The sequence below is a fragment of the Paraphaeosphaeria sporulosa genome (assembly GCF_001642045.1).
Source record: "Paraphaeosphaeria sporulosa strain AP3s5-JAC2a unplaced genomic scaffold CC84scaffold_10, whole genome shotgun sequence".
NCBI lineage: Eukaryota > Fungi > Ascomycota > Dothideomycetes > Pleosporales > Didymosphaeriaceae > Paraphaeosphaeria > Paraphaeosphaeria sporulosa.
The window spans coordinates 1177871-1193713 of NW_017253369.1; the positions used below are offsets into that span (position 1 = coordinate 1177871).

The 15843-nt window shown below is 53.8% G+C and overlaps 5 protein-coding genes across 5 annotated transcripts; 4 read left to right on the forward strand and 1 right to left on the reverse strand.

The window, feature by feature from the left end:
• The first annotated feature begins 153 nt into the window (after positions 1–153).
• On the forward strand, positions 154–1092 carry CC84DRAFT_1167922 (uncharacterized protein). Its single transcript, XM_018179286.1, has 4 exons — positions 154–400; positions 459–468; positions 542–733; positions 788–1092. The coding sequence occupies exons 1-3, from the start codon at positions 257–259 to the stop codon at positions 709–711; spliced, it is 324 nt and encodes a 107-aa protein (XP_018032133.1). The 5' UTR covers positions 154–256; the 3' UTR covers positions 712–733; positions 788–1092.
• Positions 1093–1770: 678 nt separating this feature from the next.
• CC84DRAFT_1167923 (uncharacterized protein) lies at positions 1771–2190 on the forward strand. The gene has a single exon (XM_018179287.1). It carries the CDS (start codon positions 1828–1830, stop codon positions 2068–2070), a length of 243 nt encoding a protein of 80 aa, XP_018032134.1. The 5' UTR covers positions 1771–1827; the 3' UTR covers positions 2071–2190.
• Positions 2191–3670: 1480 nt separating this feature from the next.
• Positions 3671–10911, forward strand: CC84DRAFT_1262787 (glutamate synthase). The gene is made up of 5 exons (XM_018185173.1): positions 3671–4215; positions 4268–4308; positions 4358–7709; positions 7762–9261; positions 9316–10911. Exons 1-5 carry the CDS (start codon positions 4028–4030, stop codon positions 10652–10654), a joined length of 6420 nt encoding a protein of 2139 aa, XP_018032135.1. The 5' UTR covers positions 3671–4027; the 3' UTR covers positions 10655–10911.
• Positions 10912–13269: 2358 nt separating this feature from the next.
• On the forward strand, positions 13270–13792 carry CC84DRAFT_1262788 (uncharacterized protein; the record flags this gene model as incomplete). The annotated part of the gene is made up of 2 exons (XM_018185174.1): positions 13270–13347; positions 13430–13792. The coding sequence occupies 2 exons, from the start codon at positions 13270–13272 to the stop codon at positions 13706–13708; spliced, it is 357 nt and encodes a 118-aa protein (XP_018032136.1). The 3' UTR covers positions 13709–13792.
• Positions 13793–13983: 191 nt separating this feature from the next.
• On the reverse strand, positions 13984–15511 carry CC84DRAFT_1153865 (MFS general substrate transporter; the record flags this gene model as incomplete). Its single annotated transcript, XM_018176857.1, has 5 exons — positions 13984–14402; positions 14454–14613; positions 14664–14867; positions 14922–15292; positions 15339–15511. The coding sequence occupies 5 exons, from the start codon at positions 15509–15511 to the stop codon at positions 14000–14002; spliced, it is 1311 nt and encodes a 436-aa protein (XP_018032137.1). The 3' UTR covers positions 13984–13999.
• Between the last annotated feature and the right edge of the window lie 332 nt (positions 15512–15843).

Consider the following 15843-nt stretch of genomic DNA (forward strand, 5'->3'; position numbering starts at 1 on the left):
TGTCAGACTCCAAACGCCGAGATCTGGAGGCAAGCGCCTCGAGGGCGAGTAGGCTCTGGAAAAGCGCGGTTGCTCTAGCGATGTCGGCCCTAACCGTTCTGGGCAAGGGCGACTTTAAACATCAATTGCGGCGACTGCCTCACTTCGCATTCACAGCACACAAACAGTCCCACCATCCTCTCTGTCGCATCCACTCCACGCGCTACCATCAATCCGACTCCAACCATCCGCATCAACCAGACAAACTACAACCGCAATGGCTGCTCAACCCGAGGACCACCAGATGGAGGGCGTCGATAGCCCCGCCCAGGTCGCCGACAAGGGCAAGGGCAAGGCCACTGAGGCTATGGAGGAGTCTGCAGACGACGACTCCAGCGATGAGTCCGGCAATGAGGCTGAGGTGCGTTCCTAAGCAGCGTCAGGATTGTATGCGCAAAGTTGCTGACTTGTTTTTGCAGGCCGTTGAGGGTATGGTAACCCATCGCGTTTGCGCGCGTCCGCGCCCCGTCGATTTGTTTATGTTTATTGACACCTGACGCAGAACCCGAGGATGAGGACACCATGGCGGAGATCGACCCCACCAACATTGTTGGCAGCCGCACTCGTGGTAAGAACATCGACTTTGCCAAGGCCGCTCAGGAGCTTGGTGAAGATGAGGACGAGGAGGATGACGAGGACTTCAACGACCCTGACGATGAGATGAAGGACTAGAGGGTCTTTGACCCATTCCTCGGTATGACACCCCGCCGTTCCTTGCCTACCACACTCCAGAACTGACAGGGACCAGTCTTCTTCCACGCGCTTACGAGCATTGCACGCCCACACTTGGATGGGGGTTTCCCAAAGGGCCGGTGTCATAAAAAAGTATTTCGGCATTGGTTAGCGGGCCGGCTCGATTGTATACGGAGTCTCGGCGCGGTTTCGAACGCTGCATACTAGGATGGGGATGGGAATGTTTTACACGCGCGGCGCGTAGCTCGCATACCATGGACACGTCCTACGAACGCACACTTTAGTGGATATCATGAATGCAATGTGGTACCGACAGTTGTCGCATCTTCTGCGAATGTGTCTACTAGGTCAAAGTCGCTCAAAAACCAGTCCAAGATAATGAGGGACCATGCTCATATTGTGAGGTCCAGAGGGATGCCGTGTAATTCCCCAATCGACCACTGCAGGTAGCACCTTCTCCACGCTCAGCCATCCTCAGTAGGTTATTGTGTCCGCACCACGGTACGCAAGTGGTAAACGTTGGTCATGCCAAGTATACTCCTGGTCGCACATCGTCTAGATGTGCACCCTTGCCTACGTAATATCACGGATCGAGCAACACGCCACGAGTGGTGGGTGCCGAATCCAACCAAAGCTCCTTCCGCACAGAGACCATAAGCGCGATTGAGTGCAAGACTATTCCAACGTCGCACTTTGCTTATCCATTCAATTCTTACATGGCAACGACATCGCGTGCGCACTCTCATGCGATATGTAATTGATTATACCAAGCGGACTGTGCGGCCAGCATCCAATTTGATTCGTTCCTTAGTCCTGCACCCCTAACCCCACCCCGCCCGTTCGGTAAATGGTACCTACACAGAGGTAACCCAAGGCTTCGAGATGGTCGGCCAGAGACCTACCGCAGCAGCCTTGATGAGCCCAAAGTTGCGTGCAGCAGGACCATCTGTGCGGTCCGCCAATCCGCCGTGGCGATGTAAATGCACCAGTCAAAGCAGCATGAAGGCAGATGCAGACGGTGGGTCACGCGGACATCAGAGGGCCTATTTGGAAGATCCTGATGTAGAGAGATCTCCGCCGGGCGAGATCCACCCCATGGCACGGCTGGGCGATGTTTCTACCTACGAGAAAGTTTCACGTCAAGCAGAGGACACCGTTGCCGGAAGCGTTCGTATTACAATCCCAAGGCAATCCATTGCCTCGAACCAACACGGAAATGTATTGGCCTCACAAACGGGACACGTTGCCCGCCGGGCAGGAGTATGCCGCGAGAGCCAGCAGCGGGTACAGTGCCAACGAAGCAGCGGAAATGCCCGCGTTGTCATCTCTGATGGTTAAAAGACCGTGGCGATATCGGCGAGTTGAGCGACATAGGCGAGTACGGTCGCCTAGGCAGAGCGGCCTCTTCCTGACTCACGGAATTACAGCGGCTGACACAATAAACTTGACTTCTGAAGCACACCTCATCCTGTAGGGACTCAGTGTATAGTACGTCCTTGGAATTATCGTTTGATAGTCTATCCCGAATTCTCATGACCGCGACAAGTCCAATTTACTGTCAGCCACTATGAACCATCGAACGCGAAGACTCTCCGTGGGCGGAGATGCAGCAAGCCAGCTTCCGGTCTGCTCCGAGCATGAGATGATTAGCTTGGTATGTCGGAGCGTGCGTGGCGGAATGTTGGTCCTGCCGGAAGACTTGTCATTGAACTTGCTGATCACATCTGCTCCTACACAGAGCAAACCACATGAGCCTGGCAAGACTACGTCAGCATTTGGATTGGCAGAAAGATCGTTGTACTCCGTGCACAATGATGTATACGACGGCCGCGGTCCTGTCCCGTCAGTGGATGTTCCGCTCGAGACAGGCGGGGGATTCACGATCTCCCGGCCTATGGGAGGCAAGCTATTGCAGCAGCAGCGGGCGATAAGGGCAAGATCCGAATCTCCAATTTTTATTACGGCGCAAGCATCGCCAGCGCCGCACTAAGTACACGAGAGCCAATACAAGCTGGCGCAATCGTCAGTGCATACCGGAAAGCAGGCATGGCAGCGCCAGGGCCTCGCCCGCGCCCGGGCGGTGGGCTCTTAGTTCGCCGCCAGCCGCTCTCATTCGCTCCGAGAGCGGAACAGCCCAGTGGAGGGTGGCAGAATTTCGTGGGGTAGCCGGCAAAAAGTTCACCACGCACGACAGTGCTGCAGGGCTGTAGTCAATGCGGCGCGCATCTGTATGGACAGACAGCGGTTCAAGCTTCTCCAGCGGGTCGGACCACCAGGGCGTGATGGTTTGCAAGCCATTGAGCAGCTTGGAGAGGGCCAATAGGGCACCTGTAGTTTCCATTGTTCGTGACGAGATGGACGCTTTTGACATGTGCCGCTTCAAGTGCCTCCCGCCCCCCATACATGCGAACGCAACCCAGCACTACGCCCGAGTCCGGAGCACACAATTAAGCTCCGAGTGAGAAAGTGGAGACGTCTCTTACTGCGGTAGACAGGCCTCCTTCGAGCGCCCAGCCGAGAATCACTCATTGGCACAGCAATAGTGAAGGTCTCTAGTGCAGCGAATTTTAGCACCCCACCCAGGTCCCTCCCTTCATAAGCCTCTCCCCACCCGTCCACGCCTCTCTTTCTCTCTCCACCTCACCCTGCTGGAAGTTGCTTGCTCGGACGCCACGAGTCATTCATTCGGTCTTCGACTGACCCTCCACTGCGCGTAAGTTCGGAATCAGCCTGCAGCCTGCACTTTCCTGTACCATCCGCCCTCACACTCGCGCTTCCACCTCGACCATACAGCCTGCGCGCTGCATACGTCTGGTTGTGCACCGGGGTTTAGCGAGCGCCCGGTGTGGACAGAGCACAACCCCGCCTTTTCCCATTCGCCGCCCGTCTTATCAGCACTTTTGTGCTTCTTTGCGGACGTCGGTCGCCGCCGAGGCTAGCATAGCGTCATTGGCATCAGACCCGCATTGAGACGTCGAGATCCGGTCATGGGCCCTGCTCGCTCCGCTATAGTGGCTGCTTGCAACAGGGCGTCTGGGCGATTACGATAGAAAATATCACCCACTCGGGGCGCTCTTTCCACTCACTTGCGCGAGGCAATTGGGAGCCGTGCGAACCTGACCACAACCTACCGAGACGTCGAGATTGATCGCGATCGCTAATTGTTTGTTACAGTATCAGAGCATCAACTACCAGCCAAATACGCGAACCTCAACCCCCACTACGGTCCTAGATACCCCACCCGCACTCCCTCGACCCAACCACCACCACAAACCTTCGGCCGTCCGCCGATATAATGGGTAGCGTTTCCTTCGCCGAAGATATAAAATTACCCCAGGAAACGCCGATAGTCGAGGAGGAAAGCTCCGTCTTTCCTTATCAGGATGGCCCAGAGAACAAATCGTGGGCGGGCGCCCTGCCCTTGAAGCAGGGTCTCTACGACCCTGAGTTGGAGAAGGATGCTTGTGGTGTCGGTTTTGCTGCGTATGTGATGATTCGACTGTTTGCGACTCCAGCACGTGCTAACAATCGGTAGCCATATCAAGGGCAAGGCGAGCCACAAAATCGTTTCGGATGGTAAGATCATTCAGCTCGGCTTCTGTATACGAGTACTTACAATCGACAGCACGGTCATTGCTATGCAACATGACCCATCGAGGTGCCGTGGGCTCCGATGCACGTGATGGCGACGGTGCTGGTGTCATGACTTCGATCCCCCACCGATTCTTCGTGAAGGAGTTCGGACGCGAGCAGGGCTTTACGCTCCCTCCCCAGGGCCAGTATGCGACTGGTAACCTCTTCTTCAAGCCCGATGCCGCAGCGCTGGATGAGACCAAGGCGATGTTCGAGGATGTGGCTGATCAGCTGGATCTGAGAGTATTGGGTTGGCGAGTGGTCCCGCGGGACTCTACGCTGCTTGGTCCGGCTGCTTTGTCGCGCGAGCCAATCATACTGCAGCCGTTTGTGGTGCTAAAGACCGCGTTTGGTGAGGGCAAGGAGCCGAAGCCGGACTTCGACAAGACTTTTGATACCGGGTACTTCGAGCGACAGCTCTATGTGCTACGCAAGCGCTCCACGCACGTTATTGGCCTGCACAACTGGTTCTACATCTGCTCCTTGAGCAACAAGAACATTGTGTACAAGGGCCAGCTTGCACCTGTGCAAGTCTACGAATACTATCACGACCTTCTCTCAGTCGATTATGAGGGGCACTTTGCTCTTGTTCATTCGCGTTTCTCCACTAACACATTCCCTAGCTGGGATCGTGCACAGCCCTTGCGATGGGCAGCCCACAATGGTGAGATCAACACCCTGCGTGGTAACAAGAACTGGATGCGCTCCCGAGAAGGCGTCATGAAGTCGGAGATGTTTGGTGATGAACTCGACCTTCTGTACCCGATCGTTGAGGACGGAGGTTCCGACTCTGCTGCATTCGACAATGTGCTCGAATTGCTCACCATAAACGGTGTTCTCTCGCTACCTGAAGCTGTTATGCTCATGGTGCCGGAGGCATGGCAAGGTAACCATTCCATGGACCCTGCGAAACAGGCATTCTATGAGTGGGCGGCCTGCATGATGGAGCCCTGGGACGGCCCAGCCCTCTTCACTTTCTCCGATGGACGGTACTGCGGAGCGAACCTTGATCGTAACGGCCTCCGACCTTGCCGTTACTACGTGACTGACGACGATCGAATTGTCTGCGCTTCAGAGGTCGGTACAATCTCCATCGAGCCTGAGCGAGTCGTACAGAAGGGCCGTCTCCAGCCTGGCCGCATGTTGCTCGTTGATACCGTTGCTGGCCGCATCATCGACGACTCTGAGCTGAAGAATACGGTTGCAGCTCGTCACGATTTCCGATCCTGGGTTGAGAAGAACCTGTTGACTTTGCCCAAGATCAAGCAGGCGGTCCTCGACAAGGGTGTAGATCTTAGCTCTGCTCTTACCGACACCCGTGTGCACGAGGACCCGCGCCTCAAGGCATTTGGATACTCCCTCGAGCAGGTCACACTGCTCCTTGCGCCTATGGCCGCCGATTCCAAGGAGGCTCTCGGTTCTATGGGGAATGACGCACCTCTCGCATGCCTGGCGCAGCAGCCCCGCCTCATGTACGAGTATTTCCGACAGCTCTTCGCCCAGGTCACGAACCCTCCCATCGACCCTATCCGAGAGGCTATTGTTATGTCGCTCGAGGCATACGTTGGCCCTCAGGGTAATTTGCTTGAGATGGACGAGTCGCAGTGCGGTCGATTACTTCTTCCGTCACCCATCCTCTCTTTGGAGGAGTTCAAGGCATTGAACAACGCGCATAGCCTCTACCCTGGGTGGACAGTCAAGACGATCGACATCACCTTCCCCAAGAGCGAAGGTGTCGATGGTTACATGAATGCGCTCGACCGAATCTGCGATGCTGCCACCGAGTGCATCGACAGCGGTGACAACATTCTCGTGCTCTCCGACCGCGCTACCTCCGCCGAACGAGTGGCTGTCTCCGCTTGTCTCGCCACTGGTATGGTGCACCATCACCTTGTCCGTAGCAAGGCCCGCTCCCGCGTCGCCCTTGTCATCGAGACTGCCGAAGCTCGTGAAGTCCACCACATGTCCGTTCTCGTCGGTTACGGTGCTGACGCCATCTGCCCTTACCTTGCCATCGAGTGCATTCTGAAGATGCACCGTGAGGGTTTGATCCGTAAGAAGCTCTCACCTGAGCAACTCATTGACAACTACAAGCACTCCTGCGATGGTGGTATCCTGAAAGTTATGAGCAAGATGGGAATTTCTACGTTGCAGTCGTACAAGGGAGCTCAGATCTTCGAGGCCCTTGGTATCGATGATTCAGTTGTCGACCGTTGCTTCACGGGAACCGCTACTCGCATTAAGGGTGCGACTTTTAAGGACTTTGCTCAAGATGCTTTCGCGCTTCACGAAAAGGGGTTCCCATCCCGCAGCATCGTTGAGGTTCCCGGCCTTACCGAGACTGGTGAGTACCATTGGCGTGACGGTGGAGAGGCTCACGTCAACGACCCGACTGCTATCGCAAACATCCAGGATGCCGTCCGCACCAAGAACGACAAGTCTTACGAGGCATACTCCCTGAACGAATATGAGCGCATCAAGGACTGCACGCTCCGTGGTCTGCTCGACTTCAACTTTGAGGATCGCAACCCCATTCCCATCGACCAGGTCGAGCCGTGGACCGACATTGTCCGTCGCTTCGTGACTGGTGCTATGTCTTACGGCTCTATCTCCATGGAGTCTCACTCTACCCTTGCTGTCGCCATGAATCGATTGGGCGGCAAGTCCAACACCGGTGAGGGTGGTGAGGATCCCGAGCGATCTCTCCGCATGGAAAACGGTGACACCATGCGCTCTGCCATCAAGCAAATTGCCTCTGGTCGTTTCGGTGTGACCAGCAACTACCTCGCCGACGCCGATGAGCTTCAGATCAAGATGGCTCAGGGAGCTAAGCCTGGTGAGGGTGGTGAACTTCCCGGTCACAAGGTCTCCGCTTCCATTGCGAAGACCCGTCACTCTACTCCTGGTGTCGGCCTCATCAGCCCCCCGCCTCATCACGACATTTACTCCATCGAAGATCTCAAGCAGTTGATTTACGATCTCAAGTGCTCGAACCCGCGCGCCCGTGTCTCCGTCAAACTTGTCTCTGAGACCGGTGTCGGTATCGTCGCTTCTGGTGTCGCCAAGGCCAAGGCTGATCACATCTTGATCTCTGGTCACGATGGTGGTACCGGTGCTTCTCGCTGGACTGGTATCAAGTACGCCGGTCTTCCCTGGGAGTTGGGTCTTGCCGAGACTCATCAGACTTTGGTCCTCAATGATCTCCGAGGACGTGTCATCGTTCAGACTGACGGACAGCTCCGCACTGGTCGCGACGTCGCTATCGCTTGTCTCCTTGGTGCCGAAGAGTGGGGTTTCGCTACGACCCCTCTCATCGCCATGGGCTGCATTATGATGAGGAAGTGGTAAGCAATCTTGCCTCCAAGCTATTGACTGAGCTATGCTAACAATTCCTAGCCACTTGAACACTTGCCCCGTTGGTATTGCCACCCAGGACCCTGAGCTCAGGAAGAAGTTTGTTGGTACACCCGAGCACGTCATCAACTTCTTCTACTATGTCGCCAATGAACTTCGTGCCATCATGGCTAAGCTCGGATTCCGTACCATCAACGAGATGGTTGGCCACTGCGAGGTTCTCCGTGTCCGCGACGACCTCCGCACTGCCAAGACTGAGAATATCGACTTGTCGCTCATCCTGACACCCGCCCATACCCTTCGACCTGGTGTGGCCACCTTCAACGTCCGCAAGCAGGACCACCGTCTCCACGTGCGTCTTGACAACAAACTCATTGCCGAGTCCGAGCTGGCTCTCGAGAAGGGCTTGCCCGCACGTATCGAATGCGATATCGTCAACACTGACCGTGCCTTGGGTGCCACCCTATCCTACCAGGTCAGCAGGCGCTACGGCGAAGCTGGCCTTCCCCAGGACACAATCCATGCCAACATTCGTGGATCTGCTGGACAGTCTTTCGGTGCTTACTTGGCTCCTGGTATTACTCTGGAGCTCGAGGGTGACGCCAACGACTATGTCGGCAAGGGGCTCTCCGGCGGTCGCATCATCGTCTACCCGCCTCGCACGGCTGTGTTCAAGGCTGAAGAGAACGTTCTCATCGGAAACGTTTGCTTGTACGGTGCCACCAAGGGTACCTGCTTCTTCCGCGGTGTTGCTGCCGAGCGTTTCGCCGTCCGCAACTCCGGTGCCACGGCCGTTGTTGAAGGTGTCGGTGACCACGGCTGCGAGTACATGACTGGTGGTCGCGTAGTCGTCCTTGGATCTACTGGTCGCAACTTTGCTGCTGGTATGTCCGGCGGTATCGCCTATGTCCTCGACATCCATCAAGATTTCGAGCAGAAGGTCAATCAGGAGATGGTTGAGCTTTCTGGCCTTGAGGATCCCCAGGAAATCGCCTTTCTCCGTGGGCTCATCGAGGACCACCATCATTACACTGGCTCAGAGCTTGCTGCCCGCATCCTCTTGGACTTCACTCGCGCCCTTCCCCGCTTCGTCAAGATCATGCCGGTCGACTACAAGCGCGTCCTCTTGGAGGAGGCTGCTAAGGAAGCCGAGAAGAAGAGGAAGGAGTACCCTCTTGCAATCCTCCCTGGAAATCCTGTTCGCACGTCCCACGAGGAGTCTTTGAAGCAACAGCACGAAGCAAAGGACAAAAAGGCCGATCTTCTCGACATCGAAGAGAGCGTCAGTGACGCCAAGGCTGAGAAGAAGAAAGCTCTTGTTCTTGACAAGACCAAGGGTTTCATGAAGTACCAGCGACGCTCTGAGAAGTACCGCAACCCCAAGACCCGCACTCGTGACTGGTCCGAGCTCTCGCAACGTCTCAATGAGGATGAACTCAAGTACCAGACTGCTCGTTGCATGGACTGTGGTGTACCTTTCTGTCAGTCTGACACTGGCTGCCCGATCTCCAACATCATTCCTAAATGGAATGAGCTTGTTTTGTAATAGAAACCCCATCCTTACTCCTGGTATGACTTATGCTAACTGTTTCATAGCCAAAACCAGTGGCGCGACGCTCTCAACCGTCTGCTCATGACTAACAACTTCCCCGAGTTCACCGGCCGTGTCTGTCCTGCTCCTTGCGAGGGTGCCTGCGTTCTAGGTATCAACGAGGACCCTGTTGGTATCAAGTCGATCGAGTGCGCCATCATCGATCGTGGTTTCGAAATGGGCTGGATGATCCCCTCGCCGCCCCAGACACGCACTGGCAAGAAGGTGGCCATCATCGGATCTGGCCCTGCTGGTCTTGCTGCATCTGATCAGCTCAACAAGTGTGGTCACGAAGTCACCGTGTACGAGCGTGCCGATCGCGTTGGTGGTCTGCTCATGTACGGTATTCCCAACATGAAGCTCGACAAGAAGGTTGTGCAGCGCCGTGTCGACTTCCTCGCCGCCGAGGGTGTCAAGTTCGTCACTGGTGTCGCTGTCGGTGCGGAGGGCCAGCCATCTCTGGAGTCCCTGCGTGCTGAGTACGACGCTGTCATTCTCGCCACTGGTGCGACTGTCGCTCGTGACCTGCCCATCCCCAACCGCAACCTCGATGGTGTCCACTTCGCCATGCAGTTCCTGCACAAGAATACCAAGTCCCTCCTCGACTCCGAGCTTGCCGACAATGCTTACATCTCGGCTAAGGGCAAGAACGTCGTGGTTATTGGAGGCGGTGATACCGGTAACGACTGCATCGGTACCTCCGTCCGCCACGGAGCCAAGTCGGTCGTCAACTTCGAGCTCCTTCCCCAGCCGCCGCCAGAGCGTGCCCGTGACAACCCGTGGCCTCAATGGCCGCGTATCTTCCGCACTGACTACGGCCACTCGGAAGTCAAGACGCACATGGGCAAGGATCCTCGCGAGTACTGCGTGATGTCCAAGGAGTTCGTCGACGACGGCGAGGGCAAGGTCAAGGGTATTAACACCGTCCGCGTCGAGTGGACCAAGTCCGCCACCGGCGGCTGGGACATGAAGCAGGTCGAGGGCAGCGAGCAATTCTTCCCCGCCGAGCTCGTCCTCTTGTCTATGGGTTTCCTGGGTCCCGAGGAGCGCGTGCTCGCTGATATCGTCGAGCGCGATGCCCGCAAGAACGTCAAGACCACCCCGGGCCACTACAACACCAACCTCCCCGGTGTCTTCGCTGCAGGTGATTGCCGCCGCGGCCAGTCTCTCATTGTCTGGGGCATCAACGAGGGCCGCATGTGCGCTCGCGATGTTGACACATTCCTCAGCGGCGTGGGCACCCAGCTCCCCGTCACCGGCGGCATCGTCAAGAGCCTGCCCTATGCGCTCATGAACAAGGCGAACGGCCAGCCCGTGGAAAAGCTAGTGCAGGTCGCGGCTTAAACTCGTCAATGTTTAAGCTTTCACTTGAAAAGGATGGCTACATTATGGCCACGACTAGAGAGACGGACAACTGTACGGAATTTGCATGACTATGTTTGACGACACTTTTTTGCGCTTGGGTTCGTCGTGATTTGGGCATGTTCTCAATCGTTATTGCAAGATACCTCTTTCACTGCTTTGACTGGGTTTTTGGAGTTCGCGGGTGGCTTCTCGGGATGTATGTATGGTGGCAATGGGGGACAGGGTGTATAGTTTGCAATGAAATATAGATATTATCATCATTTTCGTGTGTCTGTGAGAGTGGGGTAATGTAGCGAGGACCTTTGCTACATTCGGGTCTGTTCTTTACAACTAGACTGGTGTTTAGTTCACTACACCATCGCTTACGTCGGTTCGGCAAAGCCTTAGTCACCTGCCGCATTTGAGGTTATTCTCGCGCGAAACACCTATCTCTCACGACATTGTCGCGTAAACATAACGCAATACGGCTCTTTATCATGTTTGAAGGATTGACTAGCGCTCCTGCAAGACTACATAGAACATTGGCGCAGATCTTGTGGTTGTCTTGGTAGTTGTTCGGATACAATGTGCCGATAATGCAGGCATACGGACACGGATATGTCCTCCACCTCAAGTCGAATCGGAACATTTGATCACCTTGAAACCATCAATCAATTCCAAACTCTACTGGAGCAGTATCTCTTACTCCCTCACGAAGGTTGTAGTAATACCATACTAAACATCATGAAAAGTCGATTCTTCTTGGGGATTACCTCACATATCGTTCTCTCGCGAGAAGGAGTCGAAGGGTTGCTATCCACGCTTGGCTTGCTTGGTACCTCCTCAACTTTCCCCTTTCAGGAAGTGGCAAAAGACTTCGCATGAGATAGAGGAGTCTTGAGGTCACCAGCCAACCGCGCTGCGTCTTCTTAACACTTTGTATAAAGTATCTCTCAATTCTTCCTGCTCAAGTTTCCACAGCACCTTCAGCTCCACCTTGAATCCTCGGTCATCATCACGCCGTTTCACCGCTACCATGCAGTTCAAAGCCACCGTCCTCATCCTCCTCGGCACCGCCCTGACGGCTCTCGCTTCCCCGGTTGCTGCCCCGGAGAATGCTGCCTCCAACCCGCTCTTCGAGGTTCGCAACGAGCTTGGAGAGCGAGCTGTCTGCACATGTCTGTGCAACCCTTGCTCTGGAAGGTGCAGGACTTGCATCTAATGGTATGTCTTGTTACGGATCGTTTACCGACAAATGCTATGAAATGCTCATAGTGATAGGTCTCAAAGAATAGTTCTAAGGGAGGATTGCTCGAGGCCGAAAGCGCAGGATGTTCTCGTGGAAAGCAATATGCTCGTGATCTCGCGGAGGGTTGCTGGGTTTTCGATTAGAATTGATAAATCCAACATCTGCACGCCACAATGTAAAATTGTTGCTCGTATATTTGGGAACATATCGTAACCTGAATAGCTCTTGGGCGTGCCGTGAAACTGGGAACGCTCTAGACACTGATACCATGAAATGTTGCGGTTGAGGATAAACCGCACCTTGGGCAGAAGAAATTGTTAGGCACTGAAGATTGATTGAATACTAGCTATTGTGGTATATATATGTGTGCGTGAAGCGATGTAGTACAGAGCATGGGTAAGCGATGCTGGACCGAGCCATGGTGTTGAGGTTAACAGGGTAAACCGCGACATGAAATGTTTCAGGTGGATGTTCATATTGGCGCAGCTGAGATGGAGACGGAACATTGCTAACGTCAACAAGACTCAGTGTTACATGCGTACTTCTGTACTGGATACTTTCGCAATTTTGCATGTACCCTTTGAAAAATCCGAGAATAAAATTAATCCAGGCCTACGATAATAAGCTGTCGGTCTTGTCAGCGTCTTGACCTTCGGCAGTTGCGTACAGTTTCCTACTCGTCGCACAACTGTGAGACCTGCGCACCAAACCAAGCTCCTGCTGACGATTCCTGTTAAGGCTAAAAAGAGAGAAATGTTCTTTTCTTATGGGTTTCCTGCGAGCTACAGGTGACCTAACTTTGGTTCCAAACAAGCTCACTAAGCGGACCCCAATCTACGTTTCATATAACACACCAACCAGCGCACGAAGCGATTTTACCACGCTCCACTCGACTACGAAAGAGCATGACATATTGTGGGCATCTTACCTAAGGCCAAGTTGGCCAAGGGACGGAGTCAGAACGGACGCCACACTCGTGCCACATACACGTGCAGTAGTGCGAGAACGTCGTTTGAAGGTCTACCATCATGATGACTTTGCTGATGAACCTGATTCCTTCTGTCGTGGTGTTGATACGTAATTTGACTTCTGATCGTACGATGGATTTCTAAATTGTGGGGTGCAAAGCAGCAAGCTGACGCTTGCACGACGGTGAGATGCGATGGGCGCAGTCCTTGCGTTTAACCAAGAGGTCATAACTGTTCTGGCTGAAGATGAAGATGCGGCTCGGGAGATGGTATATAAGATATGTCTACGGCACAATCAACGGACACCAATTCAGCAGCAACACATAATCATTCACTTCCAGAAGCCACTCTTCAGACCGCCGCAACCTCTACTTTCAACAACCTAACCAGCCGCCACCATGAAGTCTACAATAATCCTCACCACCCTCTTCGGCGCACTTGTTGCCGCCTCTCCAGTCACAGTTGAAGAGCGTCAGGTCCGTTATCTCCCTGTTCATACCTACCCTTCCTCCAACATTCCACTTCTCTCTCAACCTCAACTCCAACTAACACACTCAGACCGCCGCCATCCGTGTCCAATTCTCTGACGATGCCACTGACACCGCCGTGCAAGCCAACATCCCCAAGAACGGCGCCAAAATCAGCATTTCCAAGAACTTCGGCAACCTAGGCAGCGGTGTGCCTGCCAACCGCGCGCTTGTTGTCAGCGGCTCGGGCACCTGCAATATCTTCAAGGACGCCAATGCTAGCCAAAAAGTAGCTACCATTAAGAGCGGAGGGAATGATGCGAGCTTTACGAGGGTGAAGTTGCAGAATGGTGTCATTGTATGCAAGTAAATACACTCGGCGCCAAAGGGTAGGGTATGGTGTGGACAGACATTCGCTCGGTGGAAGTGTGGTGAGGGGTGTGATTAGCGGACGCTCTTTAGTGCTTGTATCTGTGGTGCTTCTATCGGTATAGGTGTATGCGGCAGGAGATTAAGCAATGCTGCGTTCAGATAGATTACTACACTCCTTCATTATCAACACATATTCTCTGTTTCAATACAGTCGTAAGACCCTTAGTTCCCAGTCTGAGGCGCTTTAGTAACTTCATAGTGCCTAGTAACAGCGACTTCTAAACGAGAATCAAATCTTAACACTCATATTCACACCCGCGCGCAAAACCCTCGCCCAAATCATCAATGCAGTAGCAACGAGCAGCGCACCTCCAGCCACGAACCAGGCGCCTTGCCATCTCTCAAGCACGTCTATACTATCACTGTCACGCGCAAGCCCCGCAATAGGATTCCCCAGCAAAGCGCCAATGGCCGCAATTGTGTACCCCATGCCCATCCGCGTTCCGTACTCCGACTTGTCCTCTGTAAGATTCGCAATGGTGACTGCAGGCAGGGAAACTAATCCACCAGTAACGAAGCAGAAAGTGGCACTAATGGCGATGAGACCACCGAGAGTGTGGACGAAGCGCCAGAAGAAGAGGATGATGGATGTGGCGAAGCAGCATGGGACAAGGACTGCGATGCCGCCGTAACTTGAATGTTGGTTAGTATATATTATATCTGTTGGATGATGGTGTACCTACATATCCGCAAGGTAATTGTAGGGGAAGCGGCCGAAAAAGGTCGCGGCGTTCATGATTGCGACAACGTTGAAGGTCATGCTTTCGTCGATAGAAAGATCCAGTGCGTAGCTCTGTATGAAAAAGTACGGGACGTAGACGCCGGCTACCATGAATGCATAAGCTGTTTGAAGCTAAGTCTTGGTTCAATCCAATGTTTAGGCGAATGCTTACAAACAATGAAGATAGTGTAAGGCGCATCGCGAAGCAGATCGCTCCTCAGCAGCGCTCGTTCCTTCCTCGCACTAGAATGCGGTCTTAGGATGACGAGGCTCATTGAGAGCCCACCTAGCATGACCAATGCCAGTACTCGTACAGCCCACGCGAACCCGACCTTGTCGAAAAGTTCGCGCATCATGAGTGGGTATACCACTCCAGCTGTAGATCTCAATTAGCAAAATACCAAGCATCCACTCCGTACAAGTCACATACCAACACTACTTCCAGTACTAACAATGCCAGCAGCTAGCATCCTCCGCTTGGCAAAGTAAAATGGGATGATGGCGGCGCTAGTAAATGCCAGTGTTCCCGAGCCGATCCCCACACAGACACCCTGTGCGAGAAGTAGGTGCCAGTAAGTTGTGCAAAGGCTTGTCATCGCTATTCCAACAACTTCAAAGGCGATTCCTGTGACAAGGACAATACGCAAGTGACCTCTGTCGAGTAGCCAGCCGGCGAAGACGCCAACGAACAGTGTCAAGAACAGCTGCATCGATCCAATCCATGAGATGTTAGAGTGAGAGATGTGTTGAAACTTCTGATTGTAGTATGTCTCGAATATTGAGAACGAGTTCGTTAGTCCCCTACAGCGTGTGAGCATAGACTTGATCGCGAGAATTCGAAGCATACCATGTGTTCATAAAGAGAAGCCAGCACCCCATGACTTGTAACCAAGCTCTAGTTCCGCCATCTTGTCGAACGATGGGCTCTTTCTGTACGGTTTGTATGGAATCTTGAGACCCACCGACAGACACATCGATCGAGTACCCCAGAGCGTTCTCTTTTTTCTCTGAGTCTTGCATTATTTCCGAGACTGCGACTGCGAAACAAATGCCTGTATCATTTGCGGTCCCTAGGGCTTAGATATCCTTATAGTGCAAGGCCTCCATCTTCACATGGCTGTGTAACACCCTCTTGTAGGCCACGCACAATAAAACCCAACCATGAAGCTGAACGTACAGTTTCATCGTAAGCACTAAGGCACATCAACTCTCACTGACATCGAAAAATAACTTTTGAGCCAATGACGAGCATGTGGGGGCCGGAGTAGCTATTGGTAGTACGGTTGTGCCGTAGCTATGTCGGCGATGTTCTGTCAGCTCACGCGCGATACGCCCCATAGGATTGGCGAGAA